This window comes from Oryza sativa, chromosome 11 (assembly GCF_034140825.1).
Source record: "Oryza sativa Japonica Group chromosome 11, ASM3414082v1".
Lineage (NCBI taxonomy): Eukaryota > Viridiplantae > Streptophyta > Magnoliopsida > Poales > Poaceae > Oryza > Oryza sativa.
In genome coordinates, this window is record NC_089045.1 from 8,871,341 (window position 1) to 8,889,138 (window position 17,798).

General features: G+C 44.3%; 3 protein-coding genes across 5 annotated transcripts; all 3 read right to left on the reverse strand.

Annotated features, from left to right (window-relative positions):
• Nucleotides 1–473: 473 nt before the first annotated feature.
• On the reverse strand, nucleotides 474–3,575 carry LOC4350219 (pentatricopeptide repeat-containing protein At3g12770). Of its 3 annotated transcripts, XM_015762154.3 has the most exons (4): nucleotides 1,539–3,575; nucleotides 1,335–1,425; nucleotides 1,072–1,193; nucleotides 474–897 (listed from the first exon to the last, which is right to left on the reverse strand). In XM_015762154.3, exon 1 carries the CDS (start codon nucleotides 3,547–3,549, stop codon nucleotides 1,801–1,803), a length of 1,749 nt encoding a protein of 582 aa, XP_015617640.1. In that variant the 5' UTR covers nucleotides 3,550–3,575; the 3' UTR covers nucleotides 474–897; nucleotides 1,072–1,193; nucleotides 1,335–1,425; nucleotides 1,539–1,800. The 3 variants fall into 3 exon arrangements, with proteins under 3 accessions (XP_015617640.1, XP_015617638.1, XP_015617637.1); XM_015762152.3 differs by having other exon boundaries at nucleotides 1,072–1,425; XM_015762151.3 differs by having other exon boundaries at nucleotides 474–1,425.
• Nucleotides 3,576–5,223: 1,648 nt separating this feature from the next.
• LOC4350220 (uncharacterized) lies at nucleotides 5,224–8,069 on the reverse strand. The gene is made up of 3 exons (XM_015762156.3): nucleotides 7,819–8,069; nucleotides 6,641–6,778; nucleotides 5,224–5,652 (listed from the first exon to the last, which is right to left on the reverse strand). Exons 1-3 carry the CDS (start codon nucleotides 7,945–7,947, stop codon nucleotides 5,473–5,475), a joined length of 447 nt encoding a protein of 148 aa, XP_015617642.1. The 5' UTR covers nucleotides 7,948–8,069; the 3' UTR covers nucleotides 5,224–5,472.
• Nucleotides 8,070–9,552: 1,483 nt separating this feature from the next.
• Nucleotides 9,553–13,199, reverse strand: LOC4350222 (uncharacterized). Its single transcript, XM_015762224.3, is given in 5 exon segments — nucleotides 9,553–10,087; nucleotides 10,171–11,268; nucleotides 11,356–12,714; nucleotides 12,717–12,930; nucleotides 12,932–13,199. Coding segments are annotated over 4 exon segments (2,571 nt in total). The 5' UTR covers nucleotides 13,051–13,199; the 3' UTR covers nucleotides 9,553–10,087; nucleotides 10,171–10,389.
• Between the last annotated feature and the right edge of the window lie 4,599 nt (nucleotides 13,200–17,798).

Below are 17,798 nucleotides of genomic sequence, written 5' to 3' on the forward strand. Positions count from 1 at the left end.
GCTGATTTGCTTGTCCCAGCCTCCACTAATATTGTCGAACAATAAATCAGGCCAAGATTTTCATGGCAAATTGAAGTTTCTTTATTATTCCAGAACTACACTTGATGGATAACAAATTGTTAACCATGGTAAGGTAAGGCACACAAGATGAACAACAAGCACATGAAACAGAATAGTGCATGCCTTTCTGGTAGAGGTTTCTGGGAGAACACATCCTAATTTCCAATGGAACTGTGTCCTGCTCATCGAGCAACAAATAGTCCAACACATATCTTCAGTCTCATCATATCAATGTCTTCAAGGGGCCAAATAGAGGGCACTCATAATTTGTCTTGACCAGCCATTCAACAATTGTATCTAACACAAAGTTCTCGTTTTCCACTCTTTTCACAGATCATCAGTTTGTGAACATCCAAAAGAAGAAAATGACAAATGATACTGAAGCAAGATAAACAAATTCAATAGATAATAGATAACAAAATTGTAATCTTAGAGGAATAGAAATTCATGATATTTTGAACATACCATTTGGCAAACGAAACAAGGTAGACCAATAAAACTATTGATTATGACATGCAGTGCTATTTCTGTTCAGGATAATTTGCCGCTCAGAGTACACTAAATTGAATTGCTAATTGCATATAACAAAAATACAAAAGGAAGTTTAGTATTCTGGTTTTTCTGATGTATCAACTGCATAAGCAAACTGCTATCTCACCAAACATATTCATATTCAGTTCAAGTTATCATTGACATGCTGAGCGGATAGACCTGCCATCATGCCACGCTCTTGTCTCCATCCAGTGAATGGCTGAGCTCTCTTGCAGCCCACATCGCAGCTTCACTTCCACGCTTGGCTTACAAAACCCCAGGTGACTCTACCTCATTAGTTGTTACCTACAATGATAAGGCTCCCATTCTAAATGCTATCCAACTGAAACGAATTTCCTTCATTTTTATTTCCCAGTTTATATTTTTAAAACAATATTGTAGGATTATGAGCATATACATGTAGGCTATCAGAGCATGTATTATCAAATAATATTCATCATTCACGGGAAATAAGAGTACCTTTCTTAGTGGTTGCAAACAGAAGAGCAAAATGAATGAGCTATAGACCTCCCATCTTGGAAATAGTTAAGCGTGGGATTTCAGCACAAGACTAGTCTCGGAAAATAGCTCCCTTTTTAGAACTAGAGTAGGCACAAGTAAAGAATATGAGTTCATTTGAACCTAGTTCTCCACAAGAAATGAATTCTGGAGATAATGTTCTTAGTTTTCCTTCCTGGGTTGATAGTGTTCTCATGAATATCATTGAGAAAATAAAGGCTTACTATTTGGTCAGTTGTTTCTTGATGAATGACTTGGTAGGCACTTTGGGTTGAACATTGTCCTCAATTAGTGTGCTTACAGAAGAGAACATACCTGCAAAATAGAGTATGAAGCTTGTGGTCAAAATAATTGTGCAAAAAGAGGTTCCATTCCTTGATATTAGGGAAATACGTGCCTTTAATAAATCTAGGCATTTGGTGTGGTACCTTCAAGCTGAGGCACCAAAACAAATCATGGATATTGCACCAAATAGACACCCAGGATTGGACAACATTGCCATGAAAAGTTGCTATTGGTCTGAAGACAGTAGAAGTTATGTTGCCTTCACAATAAAGACCGTAGTACAAGCCACTCACCAAAAGAAAGTGCTGGTACTCTTGAATATCTCAACTATCAAAGAATTAATCTACATACGAAGCTAGCAACAGATAAGCTAATTAGCATCAGTAGTACAATTTTACTAGTCTGCTACCTTACGACAGCTATTCTTTCTCTATCAGTACAAACTAAGCTATGCCCAGCTGTCTTCTTTAGCTCCATCTCTTTCATGACTCCTCTTATCCTCTCAGCATCTTCCAGCATTCCAGCTTCAAAGTACATGTTTGCCATCAGAACATAAAATGTTACATCATTAGATCCTGAGTCGAAAAGCTCCTTTGCAACATATTCAGCTAGCTCCACCATTCCATGAAGCCTACAACCACCAAGGAAGGCACCCCACACACACTTGTCAGGCCGAATCGGCATTCCCCTAATGATTCCATATGCTTCAACAAGTCTACCAGCACGTCCTAGCATGTCAACCATGCAAGCATAGTGCTCAAGTGTTGGTGACATTTGGTAGTCTGTGGCTATGCTGTTGAAATGCTTCAGTCCTTCATCGACAAGGCCTGAGTGGCAACACGCCATTAAAACCGCTGTAAATGTGAATGAATTAGGCCTCACCCCTTCATTCCTCATCAGGGAGAAGAGCTTGAGAGCCTCTTCTGCCTCCCCATGGTTGGCATATGCATTGATCATGGCACTCCAGGACACAACACTGTGACCACGCAAACCATGTGAATGAAAAACCTCCTTTGCATAAGCAATCTCACCACACTTTGCATACATGTCTACAAGAACATTGCCAATCCTTGCATCAGTGTCAAGCCCATGACTCCTGGCTAGCTCATGCACCCACTTCCCGGTACCAAGGGCTCCCGAGCGCGCACAAGCAGACAACACGCTCACCAAAGTCACACAGTCAAACCCCACCTTCTCGGTAAGCATCCTGCGGAAAAACTTGATTGCCTGAACCCCATCACCGTGTTGCTCATACATCGCAACCATAGTATTCCAAGAAACCAGAGTGCGGCTACTCATCCCATTGAACAGAACTCTTGCCACGGGAGCACTTCCGCACCTTCCATACATCGTAATTAGCGCATTCACCATGGGAACGTTTGCATCGAATCCCAGTTTGACGACGAATCCATGAACCATCTCCCCAACAGGCAGCCATTCTTGCCCCCGTAAGCAGGGCAGGAAACTGATCAGGGTGATCTCATTTGGAAGCACGCCCGCAGCAACCATGTCACTGAACAACGTGACTGCCTCGCCGAAGAAGCAGTTCTGCGCGTACCCAGCAACCATGGCCGTCCACGAGACGACCGTCCGGGCATCATCCCTCTCCGCGAACACGCGCTCCGCGTCGCGCACCTCCCCCTCCTGGGAGTACATCGAGATCAGGGCGCTGCTCACGAACCCATCCCGCGCCAGCGCGAACCGCACGGCGTCCCCGTGCGCCGCCCGCCCGAGCCGCGGCGCCCGCGCCGCCGCGCACGCCGGGAGCACGATTGGGTACGTGTAGTGGTCGGGCGCCACGCCCGCGGCGCGCATCCGCGCGTAGAGCGCGAGGGCGTCCCTGGCGTGGGCGCGGGAGTGGGCATGGGCGCGGAGGAGGGTGTTCCACATGTAGGCATCCCGGCTGGGCGCGGCGTCGAACACCCTGCGTGCGTAGGCGAGGCAGGCGGGGGCCACGGCGGTGATGAGGCTGGTGGCGAAGGCCGGGTTGGCGGAGATGCCGAGCACGACGGCGCGGGCGTGGATGGGGAGGAGGGCGCGGAGGGAGGCGGCGGCGGAGGCGGAGGCGGCGGCGAAGAGGAGGCGGGTGTAGTGGTGGACGAGGGCGGCGGCGGGCGGTGGCGGTGGCGCTGCCGCCAGGGGAGGAGGGGCCATTAGCGCTCGTCAGTTCTGCGGGATTTGTGATGGTACGAATTTGAGGGGTCTTTTATGTTTTGAAACAGCAACTTCATCAAAACTTTTAGATGAGTAAGATTTTTCTTGTGCAAGGAAAATATTTTGAATTTTAAGTGTGCAGCACGTCCTCCTAGTAATCTTTTTTTGCTTATTGCAGCAATCGTAACTGACAATTCTAAAATGATCATGCACGTGTGAAACATTAATCTTCTTTTTTTTCTTTCTTTTCTATATGGTATATAAGGGTACAATGGTCATTTCATTCATACCGCTGCATGCGAGGATGACTTGGCATGCTCACATGGTACTTTGTGTGGGTCTAAGGACTACATTAACCCAAATAATTAATTTAGAGGACTTGTATGGACGATTTGAAACCTTAAGGACTAAATTGAGCCCGAAGCGAAACTTCAGGTCATATTAGCTATTCACCATTTTAATTCAAACTTATCCTTTAACCCACATAACTAACAACTCTTTTGATAAATGACACTTATGCCCCCTCATTCACATATATAGAGAAAAAATGCATGTAATGAATTCTTTTTATAGATAAAACAAAAAAAAATTATGTGCTTACAAGTGTATACGATAGCCATTAGGCTCAATTTTCATGTGCACATGTTGAAATAATGGGAAGTAAATATACAATGTTGTTTATTTATTTTGGTTTCTTTTTTCTAGTGTATAGTTGTATACAAGTTAAGGGCAAAAGGGACATTTTCTAATAGAATTGATGACTAAAAATAGCCATATGGCATATTAAGTGGGCCCAATGATAATTTTAGGCCAAAACAAATACTTAGTTGGTGTTTGGATCTAAGGACTTAACTTTAGTCTATGTATTTAGACACTAATTTAGAATATTAGATATAGACTACTTACAAAACTAATTATATAAATGAAAGCTAATATACGAGACAAATTTTTAAAGCCTAATTAATCCATAATTAGAGAATGTTTACTGTAGCATCACATAGGCTAATCATGATTAATTAGGTTCAATATATTCGTCTCGCAAATTAGTCCAAGATTATGGATTGGTTTTATTAATAGTCTACGTTTAATATTTATAATTAGTACCCAAACATCCAATGTGATAGGGACTTAAAAGTTTTAGTCCCATATAAACAGGGTCTTAGAGGATTTTTATGTTAACAAAATGAAACCTGAAGAACCAAAGTGAGCCTTCGGTGAAACTTGAGGGACTAAATTAGCTATTCACCCTTTTTTTTAAATTCATCCCCCGGTTTTCGGGATTTCCTTTCACCAAATCAAGCACATAGCACATTACATTTGTCTTTTTTTTTTTTTGAGAGAGAGACTGGCTCTTTGAAATGTATAAATTTTACAGGATTCTAGTTCAGTTCCTCGAAAAATCCTTTAAAATTCCACCGTTCCAAAAGAGGCCTGATAATATAGAGAACAAATTGATTCCTCCATTCGAAAGTAGGCCTAATTGTATATTCTTGAGAACAAGCAATAAAAAATGTGGTATATACTTGACAAGGGAGGGAGAACAAGTGGAAACGCCAGTAATTTCATGGGAATATCATCTTCTGCCATCATCATAGGGTTCATGAATGAAGATCAAATGCTGGTAACATGAACTGAAACAAACTGCAAGATGCAAATGAATAAGGATGAGCAACATGAGGATATCATCTTCTATTATTGCACCATCTTTCGATAAATCAGCTCTGCAACAAAGTGTGGTTCCGAACAAAATGCTCAAGGCACACAAAATACGATATGCCGCTCATATGTCATACTCATGTTAACAAAGGGCAGTAATTTGGCCAACGATCTTGGTGCCAAAATTAGTGAAAATGCTTTTTGTAAAAGCTGAAATAGTTTACGAGGAAGATTCTACTGTTTAGTTCTGAACTTCTTCTGATCTCTCTAATTCATGGAGAGGGTGGACTTGATCTGATCAACCAGATGGGGCAGGACCCTGATACTGTCATCAATAGATCTGTTTACGCATGCTTCTAGCTCCTCAGTCGCATGTGTTTTCATCTTCTGGAGCTTTGCTGCTTCAAATTTATCTTGGCACACCATCAAAGATCGATTCAGCCGCTCCTGAGGACAGGGGAAAAGATCACAACTTAGATCACATACAGATAAAGGTAATAGGGGTTAGACATGCTTTTGCATGATAAAACATACAGCTAAAGGTGAATACTGAATACTGATCACTATTTGTACAAACAGATGTTTTTATTCGAAATGCCATTGACTTTTCCTTCTGTTCTAACATAATATTTTTCGCATATGTATTCCGATAAAATAGCTCAAGCAGTTAGATATGCATATCCTTAAACAGTTACACACCAAGATCAGAGTCCTGCAAAATTTTACCATTTAAGCATTATTTAGTTTTATCAATGTTACACACTTACACTGCCAGATGGAGGGAAAAATATGTTTCCATAAGTGACACCTTGGCTACCTTATAACAAATGTCCATAGCAACTGATGCCTATACCTATCGCGTGGGAGAGATATTCCCATTTTTTGGTTAGATGATATGTCACTACTTGTTAAGTCATTCCTTCTATCATTTTCCCTAAGATCAGCACACAGCCACGCTAGTTGCTTGCTGAACAAAATACATAATCAGAAGATAAATCAGGAACATACATCATATGCAAATAGATATGCACAAATGCTTGTTTGTACTGGACAACAAAATTTTGATAATCTACTGTAACACGGTGCGCTTTGTACAGTGGTACCATTATGTACAAGTTGCTCAGTATGATATCATCAATAACAAACACACATGTGGTAGGCATAGTTCAGCATCAATGATCAGTCTAAGTTCACAAAGAAACCAAAGAGGAAAAAAATTTTGTCCACGCATATTTCTAGGTAAAACTTGCAGCAAGTGAACCATAGCTTCTTTCACATGTAGAGTGATATAGACTGTACAGCAAAAAATATATTGAAACTCTACATAAATGAACAGACACAAAGTTGGGTTCTATGTTGCTCTATGATGGCAAGTAATGGAAGGCAATAATCATAAGAAAAATGAAAAGCAATAGGTGAATGAAACTGGAAGTACCTGGAATTTAGCCATCTCAGTCTCAACAACATTGTTGGCAGTAAGGACAGGCACGCTGCAGTTCTCAACACAATTGTTGATCCCTTCTTGACTTCTTCGGCGATCAAAGCATTCATACGCACACTTGAAGTACGCTTGCTGATGATCAATAAGAAAACCAGAAACCAAAAAAAAAAATTAACATTGGCTCTCTGTGCAGATTACCCCTCTCATTTTTATGGAGATAAATTCTCCTCTTACAAAGATATGTAGCATATTTTATTACAGCATTTATTCTTTATCTGAAGATCAATAAGAAAACCAGATATAAAATAAATAATTAGCACAGGGCTCTCAATTTAGATAAATTCTTCTCTCATAATGACATACTTTATTCTTGGTCTTCCACAATGAGAGGCAGTGAAACAAATTGAACAAGCGTACAGCATATCCTTACATTTACAGACTCCAGAACAGAACACTAAAGAAATTTCATAAACAACTCCAATACTGTCTACTCATGCCTGATAACATACAAAAAGCAAATGACAGTACAGAACAGAAGATTCAAGAACTTTCATAAACAAACTCCAAGACTGTCTACCCACACCTGATAGCATACAATGGAGTGACAGGAGAATTTTTAAGATACTCCAGAAGCTAGATCCGGGCAAAAGTCACACAAAAATATATAACCAGCAGGTTTCAGTAGTTGGTAATCATTCTCCGATATTGGGCTTTCCAAACTTCCAAAATATACTAAGTTGCATCCACCTGATTGATTGATGCCCAACCGAATCACTGAAACTACATTGGAACAAATTATTTATGCAAGGCTCACCAAATCTGATATCCTTATATCAACTTGAGAGTCTACAAACATTTGGTATCAAAATAGCAGAGACTGCCCTATCCCTGAACTATCTACAAATCCCATATAAATAGCACGCACTACCGTAACACTTTGCTTCATCGTCGCCAAATCAAACATCGGAACAAGAACATCCAAGCCCTTACTTCCCAGCTCCCACGAGACTAATCCAAGAAACGCCGCACCAAGTCAGTCAAGATTTGCAACCAATCAATACCACCAAATTTCCGGATTTCCGGTCCCGTGTATCCCCAAAACACAATAAATATACTACCGCGAGGCGAAAAAAAAATGTACTAACACTAGAGAGATTCAGAGGAGCCCTGACCTGCATGGTGAAGTTGACGTGGTCCTGGACGCCGGCGAGGTGCTTCTGCGCGGCGGCGTTCACCTCCTCCAGCTTCCGCCGGATCCGCTCGGTGATGACCCGCTCCTCCATCGACCCCGCCTGGTCCATCGAGCTCTCTCGCCGGGGGTTCCTGGGTTGGGGGCAGGAGGCGGCGGAGACGGTGGCCGCCGGCGGCGAGGCGAGGCGAGGCGTGCGCCTGTTTTCTTTCTTGGTGAAGAGGGCGAGAGAGCAAGAGAGGTGGAGAAGATGGGAGAAGGGTTTAAGGGCCGTGGGAACGGGCTAGGGTTTTGGAGGCGGAATAAGTCCATTTTGCCTCCCTCATCTCTTGCCCTTGTGTGAATAACATCCCCCAACCGTAAAACCGGGTATAACGCCTCCTTCATCTCTTAAAACCAGAGCAAATGACCTCCTTGAGCGGTTTGGCAGGCGGTTTCGTCCGACGTGGCGTCATTGACCCGGTTGACGAGCTGACTCAGCATGTGGGACCCACATGTCAGTGTGTTGTATGTACGGACTAGGCCGAGCTGAGTCAGCCTGGAAGGTAAAATTATTGGCGTGCGGCTCGCATCTCTCTCTCTATCCCCATTTCCCCCCTTTGACCAAAACCCTTGACCGACAGGCGATGGCCAAGGCGACGTGAGGTGCGGCGGCGGCGGCAGCGGCTGGTGTGGAGCGCGGCGGAGCACAGCGACGGCTGGTGCGGAGCGCGGCTGGCGATAGCGAGGGCGGAGACGACTAGGGCACAATCCGTGGCGACGGCAAGGGCGCAATCCGCCGAGACGGTGAAGGTAGGAGTGGATTCGCGAATAGAGGTGGTGCGGTGATGGCTAGTTCCCAGAGCGACGGGTCATCGTCCTATTCTCAGCATTCATCGAGGAGTCCCATCCCATATAGGGTTGGTCCTTTTGATTACCAGTCGGCCGTGATGTGCGACTGTCGCGTGAAGGCTGCATGGTGGATCTCGTGGAGTCCGGACAACCCCAGCCGCCGGTACTTCAAATGTCGCAATGCCCAGGTATGTTTTGTTCTTTGGTTGGACGGTGGATTTTTTATTGGGGATTGAAATTTATTGCTAGGGATTGCAGGAAGGTGGATGTGGTTTTTATGCTTGGTATGATGGGCCGACGACCACCTTTATTAGAGAAGTGTTGAATGATTTGCGAGATGCAGTTTGGTCAGCGAGGAGGGAGAAGGAAAGACTTGTTTGGCTATCCAAGAAGAGAGGATGAAGGTTGAGGAGAAGATAATAGAGGTTGATGCTGCTCAAAGAGAGTTGGAGGCAGCAAGAAAGCTGTCATGTGACTATGCTGAAAGAATTGCTGTGCTGAAGGATAGAAATAGTAGGCTAGAGAAGGAGAGATGTTATCTGTTAGTTGTTGTTATGGGTTGTGTATTTGTCATGTTTGCACTGGTGTTGGTAAGGAGAAATGTAGGGTGAAGTATTTGCAGCAAGATGGGTGTTGTGGTGTTTTGTAATGAACTTTGTCAGGTTGAAAGAAATATCTGCAAGTTGTGGTGTGTTGTAATGCACTCTGTGTTAATGAAGGAAAAATTCCTGTTAAAATGTTTGTATGGTTGTGCTTGATACATCTGAAATTAAATGAATTAGAATTGTGTAATTTGAGCAGACAAGATAGAACCCATGAAATATAATTGGGTCATTTGAGCACTCAATTTATAACACATTATTTGTAACAGCACACACAACACATATGACCAGCACAAATGAAGATAGTTCACATGATATTGCATTCAGATAGCTCAATTTGTGACATAAGTTCAGACTGCATTAGTGTGTGGCAATATAGGCCTACACACAACAAATGGTCCATATCAGACATCACACACATTTGAAATGGTTCACAGATGGCAGCAAATGGCCAGGAATTGGTCCATTACAAAAACATCAAACATCATAGCTCTCAGACACAGGAGTCATTACAACACATTAACATAGTTCTAATATTAGTTAAATGGAGATGGCAGAACTTCAAAGCTTTGCAGACTCCCATGGTGGAAGAAGGAGTAGTGGCCCAGGTGTGGCTTTCTTTGGCTTCATCTTGACTGGTTCTTGAGCTGAAACGTTGACAACTGCTTTGCCACTATTCAACCTCACTGAAGCACTGGATGAAGCCTATGAGTATGGTACAATTGCATGCAGGTCTACAGTTGTTGTACCACCTTCATTTGTGGGAACTTATGCTGTGGCTGTCACTTTCACCATCTGTTGTGCCTCCTGCATTTGTGCCTGCATGTACAAGAAAGAGTTAGCACCAAGTTTGTTTCTATTAATTGGAGCAGCAATGAATGGATTATGAAATATGTGCATACCTTTCTCTTAGAAGGAGCTGGTCTCACTGAGTGTATTGCAGAACTAGTGCTGGTACTCGAGATTGACTTTCTTTTCCTACCCTGTGTATAGTTTGACAGTACTAAACCCCCTGCTGGGCTGACTGCATTGGTCCCTGCTGGGCTGCCTGTAGGGTGAGAAGCAGCTGTGCTAGGGCCCCCTGAACTATGTTTGTAACAAGTAGACTTGTTATGGCCAAACTATTTGCATTGCCTACATCTGATTTTTGTGCCCATCTTTGACATTCTGGTTGCCTTTGGAGCTTCAGTGGGTTCCCTTCTCCTCTCAGTCCTTGGCCTGCCTGGCATTTTGATATATCCAGGTGCATTGAGAGGTTGTCTGTCATCATATGGCCAGTTGTTCATGCCCTCAAATGGTTCCAGGCAATGGCTATAAGTTTTCTTGAATTCAGTCACTGAGTAGCAGTCACTAATGTATCCATCTAGTGAGTTTGTCTTGAAGAAGATACATGAGATTGCATGAGGGCATGGGAGTCCTGACAACTGCCAATATCTATAGGAACATGCCATTTTGTCTAGTTGCACTGTGAACCTATTATCATGGTGCTTAACTTCATAGCTAGATGCACCATTGCATATGGCATGGGAAAAGGCTGACTTAGTGATATATGCATTCAATTTTTTAAGAATACCAGGGCAGATAGCAGTGTTCCATCTAGCTGAGGTAGTAATCTGATCATGGATCCTAACCATAACTTTCCTTCTAATTGTTTCAAGCATAGTAATGATAGGAAAAAACCTAGCTTCCAAGATCCACTTGTTGAATGACTCACACAAGTTATTGTCTACGGAGTCACAATTGGAGCCTAACCTGAACCATGCCCTGCTCCAGTGCTGGGGGTGAGTGTTCATGATTGCTTGAGCTCCAGGTGGTGTCAGTTGTGCTAGCTTTGCCCTTGCCAGGTTGAACAGCAAGATGCATGGAGCCTTGGCACATCTCCAGAATTTCTTCTGCAATATCTTCTCATTGAAATGCCTTTTCCAATCAGCATAGATGTGCCTTGCACAATTCCTATGTTCAGCTTCTGGAGCCCATTTCTCAACTGCATTAATAATACCCTATAAGAAAACAGTGAGAACATTAGCCCTATTGCAAATCATGCACTTTCAGTCCTACAAGATTGAAAAAATGCTTCTTGGGAATACCTTTTGTTGGTCTGATATGAAAACCCAGCCACTGCCATCACCCACTTTCAAGTCACCACACAGCAAGTCTAGAAACCAATCCCACTCTTCATTGTTCTCCTTGTGAATCACTGCCCATGCCACTAGATACATTTGATTATTAGCATCCCTTCCAATTGCACAAAGGAGCTTTCCATTTGTTGCTCCCTTGAAGAAGCAACCATCCAGTCCTATCACTTTCCTGCAACCAGATATGAATCCTCTCTTACATGCATCTAGGCAGATGTAGATCCTTTTGAACACTGGTGGATCCATATCAACCTCTCTGTTAACTACCACTGTGCTTCCAGGATTTGACCTCAGCAACTCCTTCTGATAGTTGTACAACTTCTGGTACTGTCCCTTAGTTGCATCCATAGCTTTCTTCATCACAATTGACTTGGCTCTCTTCAACTTGCTTACAGAAACATTAGCAAACATCTCTTCCTGTATTGTAGCCTTCATGTGAGCTAATGGCCATGAGGGGTTTGCAATTATAAATTTGCCATACTTGTCAGCAATCCTAGTGGCAGTCACCAACTTGTTATCTCTTCTAGGAGGGCATGCATGGAAATTCTCAAAGGTGACAATCTGCCAACCATCACTTCTACTGTTATTGGACAACAGACATACCCAAGGACAGCTATGCCAGTCACATTTTGCCCTCACCCTCTTAGGATCATCCTTCACAAAGTTTATCACCTTTCTCTCAGCCAAAGCATATGCTGTAATTGCTTTCTTAAACTGACTCTTGCAACTAAATTTCATTCCCAACTCAAATGTTGGATATCCAGGCTTCTTCTTGAACCTTGCATTATTACTTCCTCTCACTCTTAACTCCCCATCAGAACCCTCTTCCACTGACTCTTCATCATCACTGTCAATATACTCAGTGTCATTGCCATCTCCTTCATTAGTACCAGTAGCCATATTTGCATTTGTCTTGTGCCCCCCAAAAGTCACATCATCCAAGCTAGCCACTTTGCTTGTCCTCAGCTTCTTCTTGAGATCTTTGTAATGTCTTTCTATAGCTGCACCTTCCTCATCATCATCATCTAAAGAGCAATCATCACCAGGCAGATAATCACTATCACCTTATGAATCTTCCTCATTGCTAGCTGGTGATTCATCATCACAGCCATGTGGTGATTCTTTTGCTTTGTAAACCACCATTGCTGGATTAGGTATCTGAACTGGAAGCAACCTCTCATTAGTTTGGACATCTTCTTCATTCCCATTCATTGCATCAGCTTCTGAATTCACATTCACTGCCTCTACTTCTTCAAAGTCTTCATCACCACCTTCTTCTGCCATCTCAAGTTCATAATCACTGCCAGCATCTCTTCCTCTGAGATATCAATCACAATTGGCTCTTCTGCATAAATCTCAGCCACACCAACTTCAACAATACAGTCTGACATATATTGACAAACCTTGTCATCCAACAACACATGTAGACCTGAATCTAGATCTTTGCCTGGAAAAAGCCAGTGTAGAATGGTTTCTTCCTTAACTTTGCAGTGTTCACGCAAAGCTGCAATTAACTCAGAAAGTGACTCTATCCCGACTGATGTAAGACATGGCCTCTCTTCCACCATAGTAGTTGTTCTGCCTCCCTGACCTAATAAACTCGCCTTTGAAATGAAACCTTATTGCTAAAGTACCAAGCACATCCATGATTGCTGTTGAATTTTTTTTGAAAATAATATTATTTTAATGGAAAATCGCAAAATTATAGGTCGGCTAGACGAAATCGCAAGTTTAGCGCCCTGTCGAACTGGGGCAGTTTGATAGGTACCCCTGTCGAACTGGGGCAGTTCGACAGGGTACTGTCGAACCCTTGTCGAACTGCCCTAGTTCGACAGGCTAGTTGTCCAAGAAAAAAAATAAAAAAGTACTTGCTACAGTGCCCGATAGGGACGTATCGAACAGGGGGAGTTCGATAGGGCGCGTGGCATGGACGTATCGAACAGCGGGAGTTCGATAGGCAGCGTCGCTACAGTGTCGCTACAGTGTCGCTACAGTGTTTTTCCTTTTTTATGTTATTTTATTACCTGTCGAACTGGGGCAGTTCGACAGGTACCCTTTCGAACTGCCTCCGTTCGACAGGGTGCTAAACTTGCGATTTCGTCTAACTGACCTATAATTTTGCGATTTTCCATTAAAATAATATTATTTCCAAAAAAAACTCCAGATGTGTTAACCTACATGCAAATCTCAATAAATTAAAACTTTGCCCCTAACCCCAGTACGGCCAATCCAGATTCCAACACACTTTACATGATTCAAGCACAAAAAAAAAATCCACTTGAGCTACAGCTCCTGCTAGCCAACCTAAAAAATTATTCAAACACACCCACCCCGAGACCACAAACAAATCTACCGGCATTATAAAATCAAAACAAATCAAATGGAAGCATTCAGACAAGGGAAAGAGGACGAACCACGGCCACACATTCAACCCAGGTGAACCCTCTTGCCGCGCTTCTCGACCGGCCAGCCGTGCCGCGCCGCGCTCCGCAGCCGCAACCATGCTCCGCCGTGCTCCGCACCAGCCGTCGCCGTGCTCCACACCAGCCGCCGCCGCCGCCGCCGCACCTCGCGTCGCCTTGGCCGTCGCCTGCCGGTCTAGGGTTTTGGTCAAAGGGGTGAAATGGGGATAGAGAGAGAGATGCGAGCCGCGCGCCAATAATTTTACCGTCCAGCTGACTCAGCTCGGCCTAGTTCGTACATACAATACACTAACATGTGGGTCGCTCACACTGAGTCAGCTTGTCAACCGGGTCAATGGCGCCAAGTCGGACGAAACCGCCTGCTAAACCGCTTAGGGAGGTCATTTGCTCTAGTTTTAAGAGATGAAGGAGGCGTTATACCCGGTTTTACGGTTTGGGGATGTTATTCACACAAGGGCAAGAGATGAGGGAGGCAAAATGGACTTATTCATTTTGAGGCTGTGCTGAGGCCCATGGGCTGTCGTCAGATGGTAAGAGCCCATCACGCCCTTCGTCATCTCAAAAAAAAAAAAATCTGAGCCGAAACTATCTGTCCCTTATGAAGAGCTTAAAGTCAAATGATATTGGAAATTATGAAGAGCTTATGAAGAGTTTACATTTTGATTTGGCTCCGTAACTGAATTTCATGGAACTGGAAATATGTTTTTTTAAAGTTTGACTAGGTTTATAGAAAAATATAGTAGTATTTTTAATACAAAATAAGCATATTATCAAAATATATTCAGTATTAAATTTAATGAAACTAATTTGATATTTCAGATTTTGTTATTTTTTTCTATAAACTTAATCAACCTTAACAAAGTTTCACTAAAAAATCAAACAACACATAATATGAAACGGCCGGAGTACCTACTTCTCATCTCAGTCTTTAGAAATTAGTAGTATTTGGTTCGATACCAGCTCAATAGGATAAAAATCCAGAAGCGGACATGCTCTATATCACATCAATCCGAGCACTGCTTTGTGGTAGCATTGCTCTTTGTGTTGGGTTAAAAAAATCACGAATTTCTGCTCGGGCGCAGGTTTCCAGAATTGTTTTTTTTTTAAGGACTCACACGAGACGATGCGAAGTTCTATTGATAGAGTAGAAAAAAAAAGATTACAACTTTAGAAGATCGTAACTGGGAAAATGGAAAAAATATACCACCACCCACACACCGACAACACCGACACACAGATCCAGGAGAAGGCTAGCATCGAACCGGCCACCGCTAAGCGTGGCCGACCGCCGTAGGTCAACAAAGGAACACAAACAAGAACGCCCAATAAACGCCCTTACAACCAACACAAAGCCCAACTCTATCCTAGAGCGTGCTTGCACTAATCGTTTGGGTAGTTTTGGCAAGAGTATACCTAAACGACGTCTCTAAGGAGAGAAGCGACGGAAAACCGCCGCCGCCGTCCGTCAGGGACTCAAAAGAGCCAAGACTGGGCTTTCCCCCTGCAACCACCCTTGAGGGATGAGACGTCACGACAACGCTCTCAGGAGGGGGAATGAACCATCGTTGTCGGTTTGGCCAAGGACGGGCTGGGTTTTCACCCGCCGCTCATCACCTGCGAGTCCACGGCTGATGCACCGATGCTCCACCACCGCTCAACCTCTGCCGACATGTGGGACCACTACACTGGCACCCCCCGCTAGCTAGCCTTCGTGCGCCGAAGACCGCGCCACACCCACCGGCAGCTCCTCCTCACACCGTGGTCACCTCCTTTACTGCCGACCGCGCCTCATCGCGCCGCGCCGGCCTCCTCCACCACCGGACACGCTTCTCACGCCAGTCTGGCCTCCCGCCATTGGCTGCGCCTCTCGCGCCAAGCTGGCCTCCTCGCTACCGGCCGTGCCTCTCGCGCCTGCCGGCATCCACTGCCATCGACTGCGCCTCTCTGCGCCAAGCCGGCCTCCGACCCCTCCTCCAAACGCTGCTATGCCGGCTAGGTGCGGTCGTCTGCCACGCCCCCGGCTAGCCGTCCAAGACCGCCATGCCTCCCCGGACCACGGTGACGGTTGCCACCACCGCAGCCGCCGCTGCCCTTCAATCCCCATTGCCATCTCGCCACCCTCCCACACCTGCTTATCCTCGACGAGCTCCGACGACACAGACGGCCTACCGTGGTAGCCCGCGCCGCCGTCGCGTGAACTCCTCGCCACCACTGCCGCGACCGCCGGGGGTCCAAAACTCCTCGAGGCACTGGATCCACCGCCGGCGCGGCCAGGTTCGCCTCATCGATGCCATCCCTCGCCACCCCCGCCGCCAGACACCGCCGCTGGCTACATCCCCTCGCCGTCCTCACCGCCGTCGCCATCCCCGCCACTAAACGCCGCTGCCGGCCGCTATCCTGCCAAATCCAGACGTGGATCTGGCGGTTTCCTCCGCCGCCGCCAACGCCTCGAATGCCGTTGCCACTGCCACTAGACACCGCTGCCGCACCGCTCAGCCCCGCCGCCAGCTGCCCCATCACCAGATCCGCCCGGGCGACATGGATCTAGGCGGTTCCGCCGCCCGAGCAGGCCCCCCTTCCATTCCCCAGCGCGAGGACGAAGCCCCGCCACCACCATTCTTGTGGCCGCGCTCGGGCAGCGGCGATGTAGAGGAGGAAGGGGAGACGAGCCCCGGGGAGGCGACGCCCGTGGGGGAGGGGCGATACGAGAGGCCGTTTTTATCTCTCGTGGTTTTCAGAATTGTTTGACAACAGAATACCGTTCCCAACCCGTTCGTCCTTTCTTTTTCTCGATTAGTTCTTAAAAGCTGCTGAAAATAGGTAAAACCTTAAAACGACAAGAAGTTTTACTACAAAATTGAATTTTAATTTTTCTTTTGAAAATAAAACTAGGTTGGTTCCGTCAAAAAGGGGTCTGGTAAAACACGTACCCAATTTTTTTTCATGCTCCACCTCAATGGACACGTCCAATTTCCTCATATTTACCGGGCGGTTTCTTGGTGTGAGCCATAAAGAGTCAATAGAAAATCACAAATACCAAGCGGTTTTGATCGGTTCTATGTACCTGATCGGGTGCCATTTGGATTTGAATGTTAGAAGAAAGAAATAATCAACGACAACACACGTACTTCTTTCATTCCATAAAAAGATAAATCTAGTATATGATGTGACACATCTTAATACTATGAAATTGGATATATTTTTTCATATTTATATTACTAGATGTGTCATATTACATTTCATATTAATTTTTTATGGAATGGATGAACTATGTAGAAGAAATAGACCAGGAGGTCCGCCTCATAGGGACATTGGTGACAGTTTCGTCAGACTTGGAAAGTTGGAAACATTCTTTACTTACTTAATTAAATTAAATAAACTGACGTGTCAAATTATACTCCTGATCAGAACATTGTCTCAGACTTGAACCACCTAGCATGGAACACAAGATATAGATGGAGTCCTATATGAGTGACGGTTCAAAAATTGACATCAAATTTAATTTGGACTTACTTTGGTGCGTTCGTTTCTCTTATTAGAGTTGGATGAAATTTTGGATACTCGTGGCATGTTTTTCAAACTGCTTAACGGTGTGTTTCGTGTGGAAACTTTCTATATGAAAGTTGCTCTAAAATATCGGATTAATCCATTTTTTAAGTTTGTAATAATCAGACATTGTTACTACATCGTTTTATGTGAAACATTTAATTTTTATCTTCATCTTCATATTCAAGAGATTCAACAAAATGTGTTCTACAATGTTCCCAAATGAACAAAATTTTCTTCCAGAAGTACGGCTGAAAGTAATTATGGCAGCCATCTGTGGGGAATGTCCAGGAATCGAGCACACTGATTTATACTAGAATCTGATCTAGCATGCACACTATGAATATAAAGTAGAGATCTCTATTGTCTTTATAGACTAGTGGAAATGAAACTACTCCGTTTGTTTTATATTATAAAACTTTTTAG

Excerpts from the sequence above, each read along its gene's own strand:
- LOC4350220 (XM_015762156.3), bottom strand. The coding sequence starts at position 7,947 with ATGGACCAGGCGGGGTCGATGGAGGAGCGGGTCATCACCGAGCGGATC. Across the intron at positions 6,779-7,818 it reads ACGTCAACTTCACCATGCAG|CAAGCGTACTTCAAGTGTGC; the intron begins GTCAGGGCTCCT and ends ATTGATCATCAG. Across the intron at positions 5,653-6,640 it reads CTGAGATGGCTAAATTCCAG|GAGCGGCTGAATCGATCTTT; the intron begins GTACTTCCAGTT and ends CCCTGTCCTCAG.
- LOC4350219 (XM_015762154.3), bottom strand. The coding sequence starts at position 3,549 with ATGGCCCCTCCTCCCCTGGCGGCAGCGCCACCGCCACCGCCCGCCGCC.